General features: G+C 41.4%; 1 protein-coding gene across 2 annotated transcripts in view; it reads left to right on the top strand.

Moving 5' to 3' along the window:
- Nucleotides 1-16251, top strand: part of MOGAT1 (monoacylglycerol O-acyltransferase 1) — a 29380-nt gene extending 13129 nt beyond the window's left edge. Inside the window, exons 3-6 of one of the 2 annotated variants that reach the window (XM_059892009.1) lie at nt 51-255; nt 6941-7115; nt 7662-7861; nt 15561-15980. In XM_059892009.1, the coding sequence (XP_059747992.1) occupies nt 51-255; nt 6941-7115; nt 7662-7861; nt 15561-15565 (585 nt within the window). In that variant the 3' untranslated portion in view covers nt 15566-15980. The other variant, NM_001001153.2, reaches the window with a different exon arrangement.
- The last annotated feature ends 891 nt before the right edge of the window (nt 16252-17142 follow it).

Here is a 17142-nt window from a genome sequence, read left to right on the forward strand (position 1 = left end):
ACTAATCGGGCAACATTTTATTTTTTTATGTCAACATAAATGCACTGTAGCTCATCAAAACCTGGGATTTGGATCCGAGTCACAACTACATATTTGGGTTTCACCCCCATGGAGTGCTTGTGGTTGGAGCCTTTGGAAACTTCTGTACAAATTATTCGGCCTTCAAGGAGCTGTTTCCCGGCTTTACCTCCTATCTTCACGTGCTGCCGTATTGGTTCCGGTGTCCGCTCTTCCGGGAATATCTGATGAGCAGTGGTAAGTGAAAGCAGATCACTGTTTCCACAGTGTTCTGGGGTGGCAGGACCACACAAAATGTTCTCTCTCAAGCCAACCAGGTTTATGGTTTCTTAGAGTACAACTCTCGGAGAAGGCAATGGCAACCCACTCCTGTACTCTTGGCTGGAAAATCCCATGGACGGAGGAGCCCGATAGGCTGCAGTCCATGAGGTCGATAAGAGTCGGACACAACTGAGCGACTTCACTTTCACTTTTCACTTTCATGCATTGGAGAAGGAAATGGCAACCCACTCCAGTGTTCTTGCCTGGAGAATCCCAGGGAAGGGGGAGCCTGGTGGGCTGCTGTCTATGGGGTCGCACAGAGTTGGACACGACTGAAGCGACTTAGCAGCAGCAGCAGCAGAGTACAACTCTGTCTTTATCCCTGTCTCACACTTCATATGCTGTTTGGATGGTTCTTGCTTTCCCCCACCGGACTGGAAACACCAGGAAGACAGAAAGAAAGTGGAAGTGTTAGTCGCCAAGTCCTGCCCGATTCTTTGCAACCCCATGGACTGTAGTCCGCCAGGCTCCTCTGTCCATGGGATTCTCCAGGCAAGAATACTGGAGTGGGTTGCCATTTCCTTATTTCCTTCTCCAGGGGATCTTCCTGATCCAGGGATCGAAGCTGGGTCTCCTGTACTGCAGGCAGATTCTTTACTGTCTGAGCCACAAGACTGTGTATTTTTTTTCCCCATAATTCACCAAGTAACTAGCATAATATATAGCATAGTACCTGGGATTTAGGAATGTCTAATAGATGTTAATTCAATGAAAGCATAAATTAATGAATGCATTTTGTGTATCCAGATGAGAAAGAAAGAATCATGCTTGGAGCAAATAAGTAGTAAATGGTACCTTTGGAGAGGTGCTATGTCTGCTTTTATGAATACTAGAAATTGAAAATGCCCTCCAATGTGTCTTGGAATAATGGCCACACTGAATCTGCTGTCTTTTTCCTCCCAGATTAAGCACAACTTGACTCAGAAATTTTACTCTGCTACTCTGAATTAGTGGAAGACTTTCAGATTAGAGAAACCATAATTCTCCCAATTCTGAGAATAAAATTCAGTAAAAATTCTGTAAAGATATTATATGAGTGTGTCTCAGAAGTATGAGATTGTGTTAATAGCTCTTATTTCAACTTAAGAGGCTCAATTTACTTGGTTTTTCCAACTTGACCAATTTACTAAGCGTGAGCTGTAGTAACTACAAAGAGCTTTATGTTTATGATCATTGTGTAGGTTAATTATTATTGTCTTTGCATTTCTTGGACATAATGAAAAATGGATAATCTCTTGGGAAAATTGTAATTTCAGGATCAGAGCATATTCAGAGATAGAATTGCTCATGGTATCCCAGGTTTTGATTACTTCTTATTAATTTCTCAACTCTCTGTTGTCATTAGATAGCTTGTTGGAAATCACTGAACATCCTTGCCTGGGTTTCCAGGTTCTGCTTATGGACCTTCACACATATAACCCTGGGCTGTGTCCAGTTTAGGCTGTGCCTGCATCTGGCCACTAGAGGGCGCACTATCCCCCATCTCCTGAACTAAGCGGGGGGAAAAAAAAATCCTTTCTCTTTCCTCTTTTGCAGATGCTGGGTTAGAGTTTTATAAAAGGAAGAAAGTTAAAAGGAAAAGTTTTTTTTTTTTTTTAATTTCAAAAAATCACAGAAATATATTTACATTATGTGTGTGTGTTAGTCACTCAGTCGTGACCCCATGGACTGTGGCCTGCCAAACTCCTCTGTCCATGGGATTTCCTAGGCAAGAATACTGGAGCGGATAGCCTTTCCCTTTTTCAGGGGATCCTGACCCAGGGATCAAACCCAGATCTCCTGCATTGCAGGCAGATTCTTTACCATCTGAGCCAGTAGGCAAGGCCCATTTACATTATACTGTTTGCTGAGTCGAAGTATAGCCACAGGTGAGTTTGGGTAGTATAATTGGAAGCAGGTGTGGCAAATTTGTGGCAGGAGAGATGAAGGTATACCCTCTTGAAGGCCATGTCAACCACAAATAACCAAGGATAGGGTCTTTGTCCACGAGGAGCCACTGTTGCTTTCTAGAACTGGCATTTGAGATGAAGCCGGTCTACTGTCCCTGGCTTATGACATCATGAGATCTTCCCTGTTGCTGTCACCTGAAATCTCCTAAAGCTAAATAAAAACTTCCAAACTTGTAGCCAGGGGAAGTTTGGACTGTCCTTGTCTCTAAGTTTAGGGAGTTCTCATCCCTTCATAGAACTGGCCTCCTAGAACTGCCCCTGGTCCAAAGCTGCCTCTCTACTCTGCACCTGCCTTGGTGACTGCCTCTTTGGTGGGGAAAGACAGACAGCCATGTGCCCAAGACCTCACTTAGTAAGGAACCCATTGTTGTTGTTTGGTCGCTAAGTTGTGTTCAACTCTTTGCGACCCTATAGACTGCAGCATGCTAGGCTCCTCTGTCCATGGGACTCTCCAGGCAAGAATACTGGAGTGGGTTGCCATTTCCTTCTCCAGGGGATCTTCCCAACCCAGGGATTGAACCCATGTCTCCAGCATTGGCAGGTGGATTCTTTACCACTGAGGTTCTCTACCTTAGGAAGCCCTAAGTAACCCATTGCGTTTCAGAAATCCTCTGCTGATGGTATTTCACTCTTACCAAGATTTCTGTGGCTATAAGTCTTTGCAAGTTCCATGTCCATGCTATTCCTCTTGGTGCATTTTGGTAAATCTGTACTCAGCAGATGTTGGCTAGAGTACACAATGTGGTTCATGTTTCTTTATGTCTACTCATTAAGGCTGAGCAGGCAGTTGAGATCAGATCATAGCAGCTTTATCTATAATATATACACTTTAGATTTTTTTTCTTGTAGGTTAGCCATGAGGTGAGGGATTTTCAGCAAAGTAGGGACCTGATAGGATTTTGCACAGTAAGTCATGCAGGCAGCAGCTTGGAAATAAGGTAGAGATGAGCCTGGAGACTATGAACATGAAAAGGCCTATTTCAGTCATCAAGGGACATGTGATAAGGGCTAAACTGGCACAGTGGCTGTGGTAGTGGAACTAGAGAACAAGGAATCGATATGAAAAATAGTTGATAGAGTCTACAAAACTTGGGGTTCCCAGGTGGCTCAGTGGTAGAGAATTCACCTGCTGATGCAGGAGACTCAAGAGATGCAGGTTCAATCTCTAGCTCGAGAAGATACCCTGGAGGAGGAAATGGCACCCCACTCCAGGATTCTCGCCTGGAGGAGCCTGGTGGGCTACAGTCCAAGGGATTGCAAAGAGTTGGACATGACTGGGCACATACACAGTGCAACAATATTTAGTGACTGATTCAGCCCATGAGGGCAGCAATTGTATTTCACTGTCTTATCAGCATGTAGCACAGTGTCTAACCTGTAGCAGTAAGTGTTTTTGAATGAATGAATGAGCGAGTGAGTGATGAATGATCATGGTGGCTGAAAAGAGGGGACTGTATATGGAAGGAACCTACATTCTGACTTGGGGGACTGGATAGATGATAGTCCCAATCGCTTTGATAAATAATATTGGGAGAAAAACAACTTTGTGGAAAAATTTCATGCACTGGGTTGGGAAGCATGGAGTTTGAGGTGTCTCTAAGCTGTTGACGTAGAGATGTCCTTTGAGCAACAGCAGGTGTAGGCCTGGAGCCTCCGGAGTAAAACTCCCTGGAGATGGGTTTGGGCTAACTCAGCACACGTGAGTGGTGGTTGAATCCTTGTGGAGAGATGAGGTTAAAGACATCAGCCGCTATAAGAGAACACCGTAGACTGGATAGCTTGAACACTAGAAATTTATTTCTCGAAGTCTGAAGGCTGGGACGATCTGATGTCTGGTGATGGCTCACGTGCTGGTTTGCAGATGGCCATCTTGTTGTATCTTCACGTGGTGGAAAGAGAGAACAAACTAGGTTTGTCCTCTTCCTGTCAGAACATTCATCCTGGGACTTCTCTGGTGGTCCAGTGGCTAAGACTCCATGCTCCCAATGCAGGGGGCTGGGTTCGATCCCTGGTCAGGGAACAAGATCCTGCATGCTGCATCTAAGAGTTCTCATACCACAACTGAAGATCTGAGTGCTGCGACTAAGACCCCGAGCAGCCACATTAATTAATTAGAACATATAAATAAATATTAAAAAAAATTAATCCCATTCAGGAGGCCTCCACTCATGTGCACTAATTATCTCCCAAAGGCCCCACCTCTTAATACCATCCTATTAGGGATTAGAGTTTCAACATATGAATTTTGGAAGAATATAAACCTTTAGTCCCTAACAGCCCTGAGAAATACCAACTTTTAAGCATGATCTGAAGAAGGGAAGACTCAGGAGGAAACTGAGAAGTGGACAGAGGCAAGAGAGGACTGCCAGGTGTCTGAAAATCCAAGGGGCTCTCTTTTCCAGTGGAGGTGATGCCTCTGCACCCATTCAGGGCACACAGAGCAGAATGGCCATGCCCTGAACTCAACAAGAGTTCACACCCCTCTTTGCCCAGGTTCTCTACCCTCTAACCCACTCTCCTCTACCTCTTCTCTGCAGAGAGTAGCTGGTTTTTCAGAATCCGGTCCTTATTTTATATTCCCCCAGCAATAGAAATGCACAGTAAAATGAGCATGTAATTTCTTTTAAGAGATGAAGTGCTATGTCTTGATAAAGCTAGTGCATTCTTTTATGACAAAAAAAAAAAAGGATAAAATCAAGAATTGAAGGAAACAATAAGACATTAAGAAGGGATTATCTCTGAATTATGGGTCACGAGTTGTTTGTGTTTTCATCTTTATTCTTTTTCTTCAAGAGTTCATAGTATTTTCTTCCAAGAGTACATTGTGCTTTTAAAATCTGAAAAGGAGTCTTTAAACTTATTTTTACATGGGAAAGCCTCATATAAAGAGTGAACAGTTATATACCTTATGTCTTAAACAATTTACCAAAGTCAAACTAGACATTTTGGAACCATGCACAGATTTAGCAATTGATATAGGTTATTTGTCAGATGTCTGAATTTTTTTGAAACCATTTACATTATAAATCCATGCTTGAGAAATAAAAATCCATATAGAATACCTGAAAACAAATCATTGGTGTACGGAAGATCAGTGCAACCTCTTGGAGGGTATATTGTTTGGTTCTGAGCAAGGATCTGCCAGGGAAATGATCAAGACTACCACATACAGCTGTGCAGGTTGTGCACTGAACAACTTCAGGAGACACCTTTTACTTAAAATGCAATATGAATGCAGTCTGTAGAATTCAGCAGTACACAACTTACTCAAACAACTGGTAGACCTAGAAATAATCAAGTGACATTTTAAAGACCTAACCCATCACCTGCCAAAATGTTAGATCTTATTGATGGAATATATTACCAAAGATTTGTCTATGGAAAAATTATAAACCCACACAGTGCTCCAAATATAAGCAGTGTAGGAAATTTTGTTTAATATTTGCTAGTGCCATAAATCAGGGGTCCCCAACTTCTGGGTTCTAATGCCTGATGATCTGAAATGGAGCAGATGTAAAAATACTAGAAATAAAGTGCACAATAAATGTTCAGTTCAGTTCAGTTGCTCAGTTTTGTCCGACTCTTTGCAACCCCATGAACCGAAGCACGCCAGGCCTCCCTGTCCATCACCAACTCCCAGAGTCCATCCAAACCCATGTCCATTGAGCCGGTGATGCCATCCAACCATCTCATCCTCTGTTGTCCCCTTCTCCTCCTGCCCTCAATTTTTCCCAGCATCAGGGTCTTTTCAAATGAATCAACTCTTCGCATCAGGTGGCCAAAGTATTGCAGTTTCAGCTTCAACATCAGTCCTTCCAGTGAACACTCAGGGATCTCCTTTCAGATGGACTGGTTGGATCTCCTTGCAGTCCAAGGGACTTGCAAGAGTCTTCTCCAACACCACAGTTCAAAAGCATCAATTCTTCGGCACTCAGCTTTCTTCACAGTCCAACTCTCACATCCATACATGACTACTGGAAAAACCATAGCCTTGACTAGACGGACCTTTGTTGGCAAAGTAATGTCTCTGCTTTTCAATATGCTGTCTAGGTTGGTCATGACTTTTCCTTCCAAGGAGTAAGCGTCTTTTAATTTCATGGCTGCAGTCACCATCTGCAGTGATTTTGGAACCCAAAAAAATAAAGTTTGACACTGTTTCGACTGTTTCCCCATCTATTTGCCATGAAGTGATGGGACCAGATGCCATGATCTTAGTTTTCTGAATGTTGAGTTTTAAGCCAACTTTTTCACTCTCCTCTTTCACCTTCATCAAGAGGCTTTTTAGTTCCTCTTCACTTTCTGCCATAAGGGTGGTGTCATCTGCATATCTGAAGTTATTGATATTCCTCCCGGCAATCTTGATTCCAGCTTGTGCTTCCTCCAGCCCAGCGTTTCTCATGATGTACTCTGCATAGAAGTTAAATAAGCAGGGTGACAATATGCAGCCTTGATGTACTCCTTTTCCTATTTGGAACCCATCTGAATGCACTTGAATCATCCCCAAATCACCCCCCATCCCCCTGGCCCATGGAAAAATTGCCTTCGATGAAACCAGTCCCTGATGCCAAAAAGGATGGGAACTGTTGCTATAGATTCTTAAGATAAGAATGTTAAAGGGCAATTAGTTAACGCCTTTTGTTTTATTCACTAAGGGCCAGTCTCAGTTTCCAAGAAAAGTGTGTGCCACGTGTTAAGCAAAGAGGGAGGTGGAAACATCTCAGTCATTGTGCTCGGGGGTGCAGAGGAATCACTGGATGCCCATCCTGGAAAGTTCACTCTGTTCATCCGCCAGCGGAAGGGATTCGTGAAAATTGCTTTGACCCATGGGTAAGTGGCTTTTCATTTCAGGCAACTGGGTCAGGGAAGCTAACCCATTATTAAGTGAATTCAAAGAAGTAATTTTTCTGGCCCTTAAAGACAGACCTCATCACTGACCTTACAATGAATCCAGATGTGAATGTTTATGGGAAATAGAAGACAACCTTCCCTCTAAGATAACTCAGTGTCATGGCATCCAGCCATTCAACTTGTCTATAAGAACAAAACAAGCAAAATACAAAATTTCATAGGCACAGTATAGATTTCCAACCAAATGAACAAATGAGCCATGGCCAAAACCATAAATGAAAAAGAAACCTCTGGAACCTTGATTTTCTATAGAATAAAATTCCACAAATCACTAAGACTGCTGAGGTACCTCCGCAAAGGACTTCAGGAATTCAGTTTCAATACATGGAACATAAACTTAGCACTCCAAGGAGGCTTGGGGACATTAAACAATTGTGAGGAATCTGTTGCAGGTCAGCTGAGCTAAATGAAATATTTAAATCCTTTTCATTGAAAATGCTTACTCTTCCTCCTTGTTATTTCCAGTGCTTATTTGGTGCCAGTGTTTTCTTTTGGTGAAAATGAACTATTTAAACAAGTTAGCAATCCCGAAGGATCATGGCTTCGAAATGTGCAGGAGAAACTACAGAAGATCATGGGATTTGCTTTGCCACTGTTCCACGCCAGAGGAATTTTTCAATACAATTTTGGCCTAATCCCCTATAGGAAGCCCATTCACACTGTTGGTATGTACATCAAATACTGGAGGCTTGTTAAACTGAGCAAAAGGATTATCTTACTTTGAGCAATGTTTATTGTTACTGAAGTAGCTTTGAGTAAGCCCTTCCTAAAATAATAGTCGTATAGATGTTATTTGACCTTCTTTTACAGTATGCCTTTTATTTATGAAATGACTATATTTTCCGTTTGAATGGGAACCCACTATTTTTAAAAATATTGTTATTGCACTCCAAATACAATCCAATTTTAGAAGTGGCATTCCTAATACTCTATGATGAATCTATTTCTCTATACTAGAAGATGATAACATAGCAAGTCTTTGAATACATTACATCAGAATCCCTTGTGAAAATTTGTGTATAATAGATGTCTTCATCAGGTTTAGTTCATAGGCATCAGTTTCTACCACAAAGCATTTTGTTCCCAACTAGGTATATTTATATGTATTCTAATATAGGGCTTCCCAGGTGGCTGAGTGGGTGAAGAATCTGCCTGCAACGTAGGAGATGTGAGTTCAATCCCTCAGTTGGGAAGATCTCCTGGAGGAGTGCATGGCAACCCATTCCAGTATTCTTGCCTGGAGAATCTCAGAGGAGCCTGGCAGGCTACAGTCTAGAGAGACGCAAAGGGTCAGTTCAGTTCAGTCACTCAGTCGTGTCTGAGTCTTTGCGACCCCATGAACCGCAGCATTCCAGGCCTCCCTGTCCATCACCAACTCAGACATGACTAAATCAACTGAGCAGTCACTCGCAGACTGATTTTCCTTTTAAAAATGGCATGTTTGGGTTTGGGGGGCATTGAGATGGGGGAGGAGGGTAACAACCATGTTAATAGAAGAACAGAGGAAGAAAATAATTGCTCCTGAGGTTGAAAAGGGGTTTGGAGGGTGGAAAAGGAGAAAGTGGTGAGTCGATTGCTAATAGCAAGATTAGCCAGACTATATACACATATGAAGTGGAAGTAATAATTTCACCACGAATGGCCCATTAAATGAAATTCAGACATTTCTTTAGATCTGCTCCCTTGGAATGGGAGTTCACTGCTGTCAGTGGTAATAGCTTCGCATTTCTCTTGCAGTCACATGACATTTTTTAAAATGCTGCTTTTAACTCAAATGGAATATTCAGTTCAGTTCAGTTGATTAATCAGTGTAATAGGAATACTGAGATAAGCTTGCAGTTACATTTTTCAAGATAAGTGGTTCCATTTTTTTGTCATAATATTAGTCAGTTTTGATCCCTTATGTGCAAAGTATGGTCATTGGTATTTTGGGGGCATATGAGGGAAATGATATGATATGATTTTTCAGGGTCATTCTCATTGGACATAATTTATAAAGAAACTGCCATGTATTTTCTCTACATGTGTCAGAAGTAGTATGTCATTTACATATTTTATGAGTTATTATCAGTTTATCAAAGTAGAATAAACTGTTCACATATGTTGTATTTTATTACACAGTAGTAGAGAGAAGCTGATTTCAATGTCCCATCTATCATGACAACTGGGAGAGAAAAAGGAAGTGAGTTTAGGCTTCAAGAACAGCTGTAAAAAGTCCCAGTTCCTTGCAAGAATGTTGCTTTTTGTTTCTGCCTCACAGAGCTCCAGGTGACAAGGATTTTACTCTTTGTTCTCTGCTGTGTCCCGGTGCTCTCAGGGTAGGAGCTCAAGACACATTTGTGAATCAACAAATTAGTCTTTAGTTAGGCCTGTCTGGTTGTAATTCTCAAGTTTTCAAAAATCGAACAAGTACGTAGTAATAAAAATTTTAAATAAACTTCCCAGGTGGCTCGCTGGTAAAGAACCAGCCAGCTAATACAGGAGATGTGAGGTCGATTTCTGGGTCAGGAAGATCCCCTGGAGAAGGAAACGGCAACCCACTCCAGTATTCTTGCTTGGGAAATCCCATAAAGAGAGGAGCCTGGTGGGCTACAGTCCACAAAGAGTCGGACATGACTGAGCAAACACACACGCATGGTATTTTTTTAAGATTTTTTTGATGTGTGTCATTTTGAAAGTCTTTATTGACTTTGTTAAAATATTGCTTCTGTTTTTATGTTTTTGATTTTTGGTCATGAGGCTTGTGGGATCTTAGCTTCCTGCTGCTGCTACTGCTAAGTCGAGTCAGTCGTGTCCAACTCTGTGCGACCCCATAGACGGCAGCCCATAAGGCTGCCCCTTCCCTGGGATTCCCCAGGCAAGAACACTGGAGTGGGTTGCCATTTCCTCCTCCAATGCATGAAAGTGAAAAGTGAAAGTGAAGTCGCTCAGTCGTGTCCGACTTTTAGCGACCCCATGGACTGCAGCCTACTGGGCTCTTCCATCCATGGGATTGTCCAGGCAAGAGTACTGGAGTGGGGTGCCATTGCCTTCTCCGACCAGAGATCAAATTCTCACCCCTGCACTGGAAGGAGAAGTCTTAACCACTGGACCACCAGGAAAGTCCCTCAATTTACTAATAAGTTCAAGTTGTAGAGCCAGTACCAGTAATGTGATGGAAAGTTGTTTGGGCAAGAAAGTAAAATACAAGAGAAACTTGATATTTAAAAGAGGAAATTTCATGTGTTGTAGTAGGTGTTGGTTTTAAGTTTTAAAATTTCATGTTGAAAAATTTCAAATGCTCAGAAAAGTCTCATGAGTAGTAAAATGAACTCCTATGTTCCTTTCTCCTAGACTCACAGTGTGTTAACATTTTTGCTACAATTTTTTTTCTCTCTCTAATAATATCACAAATACACTTTATACTATTGTTATCACTGAACTATTTAAGTAAATGCAGACAACAGGAGAAGGCAATGGCACCCCACCCCAGTACGCCTGCCTGGAAAATCCCATGGATGCAGGAGCCTGGTAGGCTGAAGTCCATGGGGTCGCTAAGAATCGGACACGACTGAGGGACTTCACTTTCACTTTTCACTTTCATGCATTGGAGGAGGAAATGGCAACCCACTCCAGTGTTCTTACCTGGAGAATCCCAGGGATGGGGGATTCTGATGGGCTGCTGTCTATGGGGTCACATAGAGTCAGACACGACTGAAGCGACTTGGCGGCAGCAGCAGCAGCAACAGCAGACAACATGACCATTTGTTCCTCATTACTTTTATGTATCTCTCTTAAGAACAAGATTATTCTCTTTCATAGTATCAGTAGGATACAGGAATTTAACGTCAATTAAATGCTATTAACTGTGTACACTCCATATTCAAATTTCATCAGTTGCTACAGTCACTTTCTTTTTAGTTGTGGGTTTTGGTGAAGGGCAATATTTTTTCCCAAAGCAGGATCATACATTGCATTTAATTTTCACATTTCATTAGTCTACTTTAAACTGGATTTGTTTTTTAAATTTTCTTTGTCTTTATGGCATGAGCATGATCAAATCAATGATGTCTATGACTTATTCTCAAATGGTTCTACAAAAACAAAAATAATAATACATGTGTATATCTATATACATACTGTGTATGTGTGTGTGCAAAATGTTTGAAATTGGTGAGTCTAGAGGAAGTGCGTGCAAGTGCTTATTATATTATTTTTTCTATAGGTTTGAATTTTTTTTATAAAAAAAGTTAGGGAAGGGAATGTACCTTATTTGAATAAAACTGGTTTGGATCCCACTTGAGGACAAAAGTAGTCCATTTTGTTTCAATTAGTTATTCTACTGTGAGGGATAAAACAGCTAAGGGATTTTTCTGAAATATTGGGGTTAGCCAAAAAGTTCTTTAAGGTTTTCCATAACATCGTACTGAAAAATCTGAACAAACTTTTTGGCCAACCCAATAGAAAGAAAGAAAGAGGAACCTAATTTAAATTTTAATTATAAAGTGGGGATTGTTGTTGTTGTGCTCAATCATTCAGTCATGTCTGACTCTTTGCAACCCCATGGATTGTAGCCCACCAGGCTCCTCTGTCCATGAAATTTTCCAGCAAGAATACTAGAGTGGGTTGCCATTTCCTCCTCCAGGGAATCTTTCTGACCCAGAAATCAAAACTGCATCTCTATAAATAAACTGATGCAACTGGTTTTTCCTTTGTGTTATAAACAGGGAGTCATGCAGCAGTGTGCAACTAACCCAGTCTCATGTTGAAACAGCTTTCTTCTCCTTAGTAGTAAAAATCTCCTTTTTCTGGAAAGTGGGAATTATGATCTTCTAGGGCTCCAAAGGTGCTTCTCAGATTTGCAAGTTTTTCTTTTGTTACCTCTGTTTTTATCCCTAAAAAGTAATTAGAAAGGTTTCTTACTCTCCAATCCAATTTTGGGCTAGTTTAGTAATGAGGGGCAAAAGTGTTGGGTTTAAATCTTAATTCCCTTTGGCTTCTGTGTATGTCTGTTTCTGTTTGTTTTTCTGTATGTGTATATGAAGTTTGGAAATGTTCAGCATCTCATTTTCTCTACAGGTTAAATAAGAAAAACACAATCAGAGTTTAAAGGGAAAAGTCTTATGATGATAAATTCAATGTATGTGGGCATGTTTGAGCTCTTTGAAATATAATAAAACTATTAGTAGGAAAAGAACAGGATTGAAATGAACTATAGGCTAGCTTTTAGGAAATAGGATTCAATAATTCAGAATTCACAAGTCCTAATTGAAGTAAGTGCTTCTGAGGTGGCTCAGTGGTAAAGAATCTGCCTGCCAATGCAAGAAACGTGGGTTTGATCCCTGGGTTAGGAAGATCGCCTGGAGAAGGAAATGGCAACCCACTCCAGTATTTTTGCTTGGGAAATCCCATAGACAGAGGAGCCTGGTAGGCTACAGCCCATGGAATCACAAAAAGGGTCTGACACAACTTAGATACTGAACAACAACAATCTGAGTAATCTAGGAGCAAAATAAAAGACTTCATCTTCTTAGACCACATAGACCCTGTATCACTATAAATCCCCCCTCCCACCCAGAACAGTTGCATTTAATCTCTCTCCATGATAATTTCACAAGAAAACAAACCATTTCTATGAAGCCACAAATTTGCTAGTAGATTTACAGGTAGATCTCTCACTATGCCTATAAACTTCTCAGTTTTTTTTTGGGTGGGTGGGGATCAAACAACAATAAAGATTAGAGCTAGAAATGTGTGTGTGCTTAGTCGTCCAGTCATGTCCGACTCTTTGCCTTCTTACGGACTATAACCTGCCAGGCTTCTCTGTCCATGGGATTCTCCAGGCAAGAATATCGGAGTAGATAGCCATTCCCTTCGCCAGGTGATCTTCCTGACCCAGGGATTGAACCTGGACCTCCTGCACTGCAGGCAGATTGTTTACTGTCTGAGCCATGAAGGAAGCCTTAGAGCTAGAAGGAAGCCTCAAGATCACCTATTCTTTTATCCTATTGTTGTTCAGTCACCAAGTCATGTCTGACTCTGCAACTCCATGGACTGCGGCATGGCAGTTTTCCCTGTCCTTCACTATCTCCTGGAGCTTGCTCAAACTTATGTCCACTGAGTCGGTGATGCCATACAACCATCTCATCCTCTGTCCCTCCCTTCTCCTCCTGCCCTCAATCTTTCCCAGCATCAGGGTCTTTTCCAATGAGTTGATTCTTCACATCAAGTGGCCAAAGTATTGGAGCTTCAGCTCCAGCATCAGTCCTTCCAATGAATATTCAGGGTTGATTTCCTTTAGGATTGACTGGTTTGATCTCTTTGCTATCCAAGGGACTCTCAAGAGTCTTCCAGCACCACAGTTCGAAAGCATCAATTCTTTGGCATTCAGCCTTTATGGTTCAACTCTCACATCCATACATGACTGCTGGAAAAACCATAGCTTTGACTATATGACTTTTATCCTATACATGTGAAAATTAAGGTCAGAGAGGAAGTTACTTGCTAGCTGGGTGTACCTGCTGGGGAGTTAGCCCTGGATGTGATCTAGCCTGGTGCCTCTTGTGCAATACCAGCTCCTGTTTCCATCAGTTTTCAGCCTCTCCTAGTCTGTATTTCACCCACAGCTGACATGGGAGTTCCCTGGTGGCCCACTGGTTAGGACTTGGTGCTTTCACTGCCCTGGACCTGGGTTCAGTTCCTGGTTGGGGAGCTAAGATCTCACAAACCATGTTGGGGGGAAAAAAGGCAACCACAACCGACAGTGATGCTGTTACGTTGAATCACAAAGGACTGCTGCCTACTATATATGTTTGATATCCACGCTTTCGAGGAAAACTCTATATGAGCTTCTTGAGGCTATATCTAGCTAAAAATATAGGAATTTGGGAATACTAATGTTGCTGTGAGGATATATATATATGTATATACACACACACACACACAGGATGGATAAATTATATATAACCTTGTATATAAATATAGATCTTAATACATGATGCATTATGATACCTATGTGTGTGTTTGTGTCTGTATCATTCCCTTTCTTGTACTCCCTAACCTCCCATACTATTATCACACTTCTTTCACTGTTATTTATCACTTCTTCTTTCTCTGGTTTCTTTTTAACTAATCATGCTTTGTTACTGACATGGATTGAGCCTTGGAGGTAGCATGAGGAGACTCCACGTAGGCAAAGGAAGCCCTGCGAGTGCCATTCTGTTACTACAGCCCCACTTGACCTCATGCCGAAGCTGACTAAAAGTAATAAGCAGTTTTCTGCTCAGCCTTTGACGTTGACCATCCTGTACATTGGAGAAGGCAATGGCACCCCACTCCAGTACTCTTGCCTGGAAAATCCCATGGACGGAGGAGCCTGATGGGCTGCAGTCCATGGGGTCACTGAAGGTCGGAAACGACTGAGTGACTTCACTTAAACTTTTTACTTTCACGCATTCGAGAAGGAAATGGCAACCCACTCCAGTGTTCTTGCCTGGAGAATCCCAGGGACGGGGGAGCCTGGTGGGCTGCCGTCTATGGGGTCGCACAGAGTCGGACACGACTGAAGCGACTTAGCAGCAGCAGCAGCAGCAGCAGCAGCATCCTGTACATTTGCAGCTCTTGGCATTAGTAGCAGCATCAGGCCAGCAGAGGGCGCAATGCACAGCAGAGAGGACTGAAGAGCAGGTGGCAGAGCCACGTGTATCTAATCTTTAATCTGAGACAAGTGAGGTAAAAGTTATTTATTATATAAATGCTAGGTTTAAAAAAATTAATCCGTTTTTTAATTATACAGGTAATACTAGTGCCTTCTCATTGTAGAAAATTGACACAATACAGATAAAATATAAGTCCCCCAGCTCTCCCTTCTTCCCTCCATGTAAGGGCTAGCAGTGTCTCTTGGCTGACTTTCTTAGTAAACTAAATGCTTATAATGCACCTAGATATAGAACATTTTCAATAAATAGGATTATGCTGTATTATTTTGCAACTTTCCCCTTCCTACTGCATTTTAGACTTTTGCATATGTGTGTGAACACACATATATATTTCATTTTTTTACATTGAGATATATAATTACATATAACAGATTAGTTTCAAGTGTTAGTTTGATATTTGTGTATATTGTAAAAGGATCACCGCAGTAAGTCTATTTAGTATCTGTCACCATACATAGTTTCAAAAATATTATTTCAGCTTTCAAAAAAAATTGCTGCCTGGAATTCCATTGAATGAATGGTCTGTGATTTATTTAATAATTTTCTCTATGAAGTTTTTTGGTTGGTTTTGTTTTCTGCTGTCACACATAGTGGAACCCTTGTGATTAGGTATGTTTTCTAGTCCAGATTCGTGGCAGTGAAGATGTATATTCTTTTCATTTTTTAGGATGACATTACAAAGAGCCAGATTAGAGGGTTGATGGCTCATGAGTCAAGACTTCCCCGGGCAGTGATAATAGAGCACTGTGGTCTGGCTGTCAGCTGTACCAGAGGGAGCGAGCTGGTGACGTGCACACACAGCCATGTGCTTGTACTCCACAGCTGCAGCAGCACAGTCATTCATTTGACTCCAAGTCAAAACCACCAGTGCCCTGACAATCCAGCATGTGCAGAGAAGGAAGGCTCTTCATTTGTCACCAGAAGAGATGGTGTGACCACTGCAGGCAGCCAGTGAAATGAAGAAGGGATGGGAGCTGGCAGGCCTGACAGCTTCTGATTGGAAGATCTTTCTAGACCTGTCCATTAGAGGTGGTAGTCCATGGTGGAGTGGTTTTGGTTTCTTACTTAATGATGCATTCTTTGTTTTTTGCAGTTGGCCGCCCAATCCCTGTTCGTCAGACCCTGAACCCAACCTCAGAGCAGATTGAGGAGTTGCATCAGACCTACATGGAGGAGCTGAGAAAATTATTTGAAGAACACAAAGGGAAGTATGGTATTCCAGAAAATGAAACTCTCATTTTTAGATAACTGTTGTCTTAGAAGTCATGCAAGAGAGCGAGAGAACATCCCACTGAAAGAAAAGATATTCTAAATAAATTTTTTTCTTTGACAATGGAATCAAATTTGCAACTGTAAAATATTATGTATGGTGACAGATGTTGATATTTATCTGTGGTAACTAAAAATCCAGTGGGTGACTATAGGGTAAGGTTGGAGGTGATGATAAGCCTTTTAAGTGTCTTTAAGTAGGAAGGTAAAAATTGTTTAACAAGTTAAGAAAATGTTTAGAATTATTCATGTGCTTAAAAACAATAACAGCTTTAAAAGATAATTAGACCCTTTTACTGAATATCACAATAATTTAATGTGGTGTTTTCACTGAGTGTGACAGTTGTTGTTCAGCACAGCTGGGACATTTATGAGACAAGTGTGTAAAATAATTTCCCGTATAGAGCTGGAGGAGATAATTTTTTTTTTCCTGCTTGAACAGACCATTTGTTAGTGAATAATGTTACTTTTAAGACTTAGATCATTTGATCCTTTAGGTCATATCAACCAACGCGTTTTTATATAACACTGCAGAATTCTTATGCCGTTTTAGAAATAAGATGAATCACCATATGGAAACCCATGTGGATGAGAGCGTTTCTTCTCTTTTCTCATCATGCTCAGAAATATTCATCATTGTCATTTGCTTAGAAATATGTTCATTTGCTACAGATAAGGAGGTCTTTTGGAAAACATAACTTTTGATGGCTTTTAAGACTTTGAAGAAAAAAAAAAAAAAACTTTGAAGGGCTTCCCTAATGTCTCAGATGGTAAAGAATCTGCCTGTAATGCTGGAAACCTAGGTTTGATCCCTGGGTCAGGCAGATCCCCTGGAAAAGGGAATGGCAACCCACTCCAGTATTCTTGCCTGGAGAATCCCATGAACAGAGGAGCCTTGTGGGCTACACTCCATGGGGTGGCAAAGAGTCAGATACAACTGAATGACTAACACACACACACAAGATATTGAAATTCCAAGA

This window comes from Bos taurus, chromosome 2 (assembly GCF_002263795.3).
Source record: "Bos taurus isolate L1 Dominette 01449 registration number 42190680 breed Hereford chromosome 2, ARS-UCD2.0, whole genome shotgun sequence".
NCBI classification, from domain to species: Eukaryota; Metazoa; Chordata; class Mammalia; order Artiodactyla; family Bovidae; genus Bos; species Bos taurus.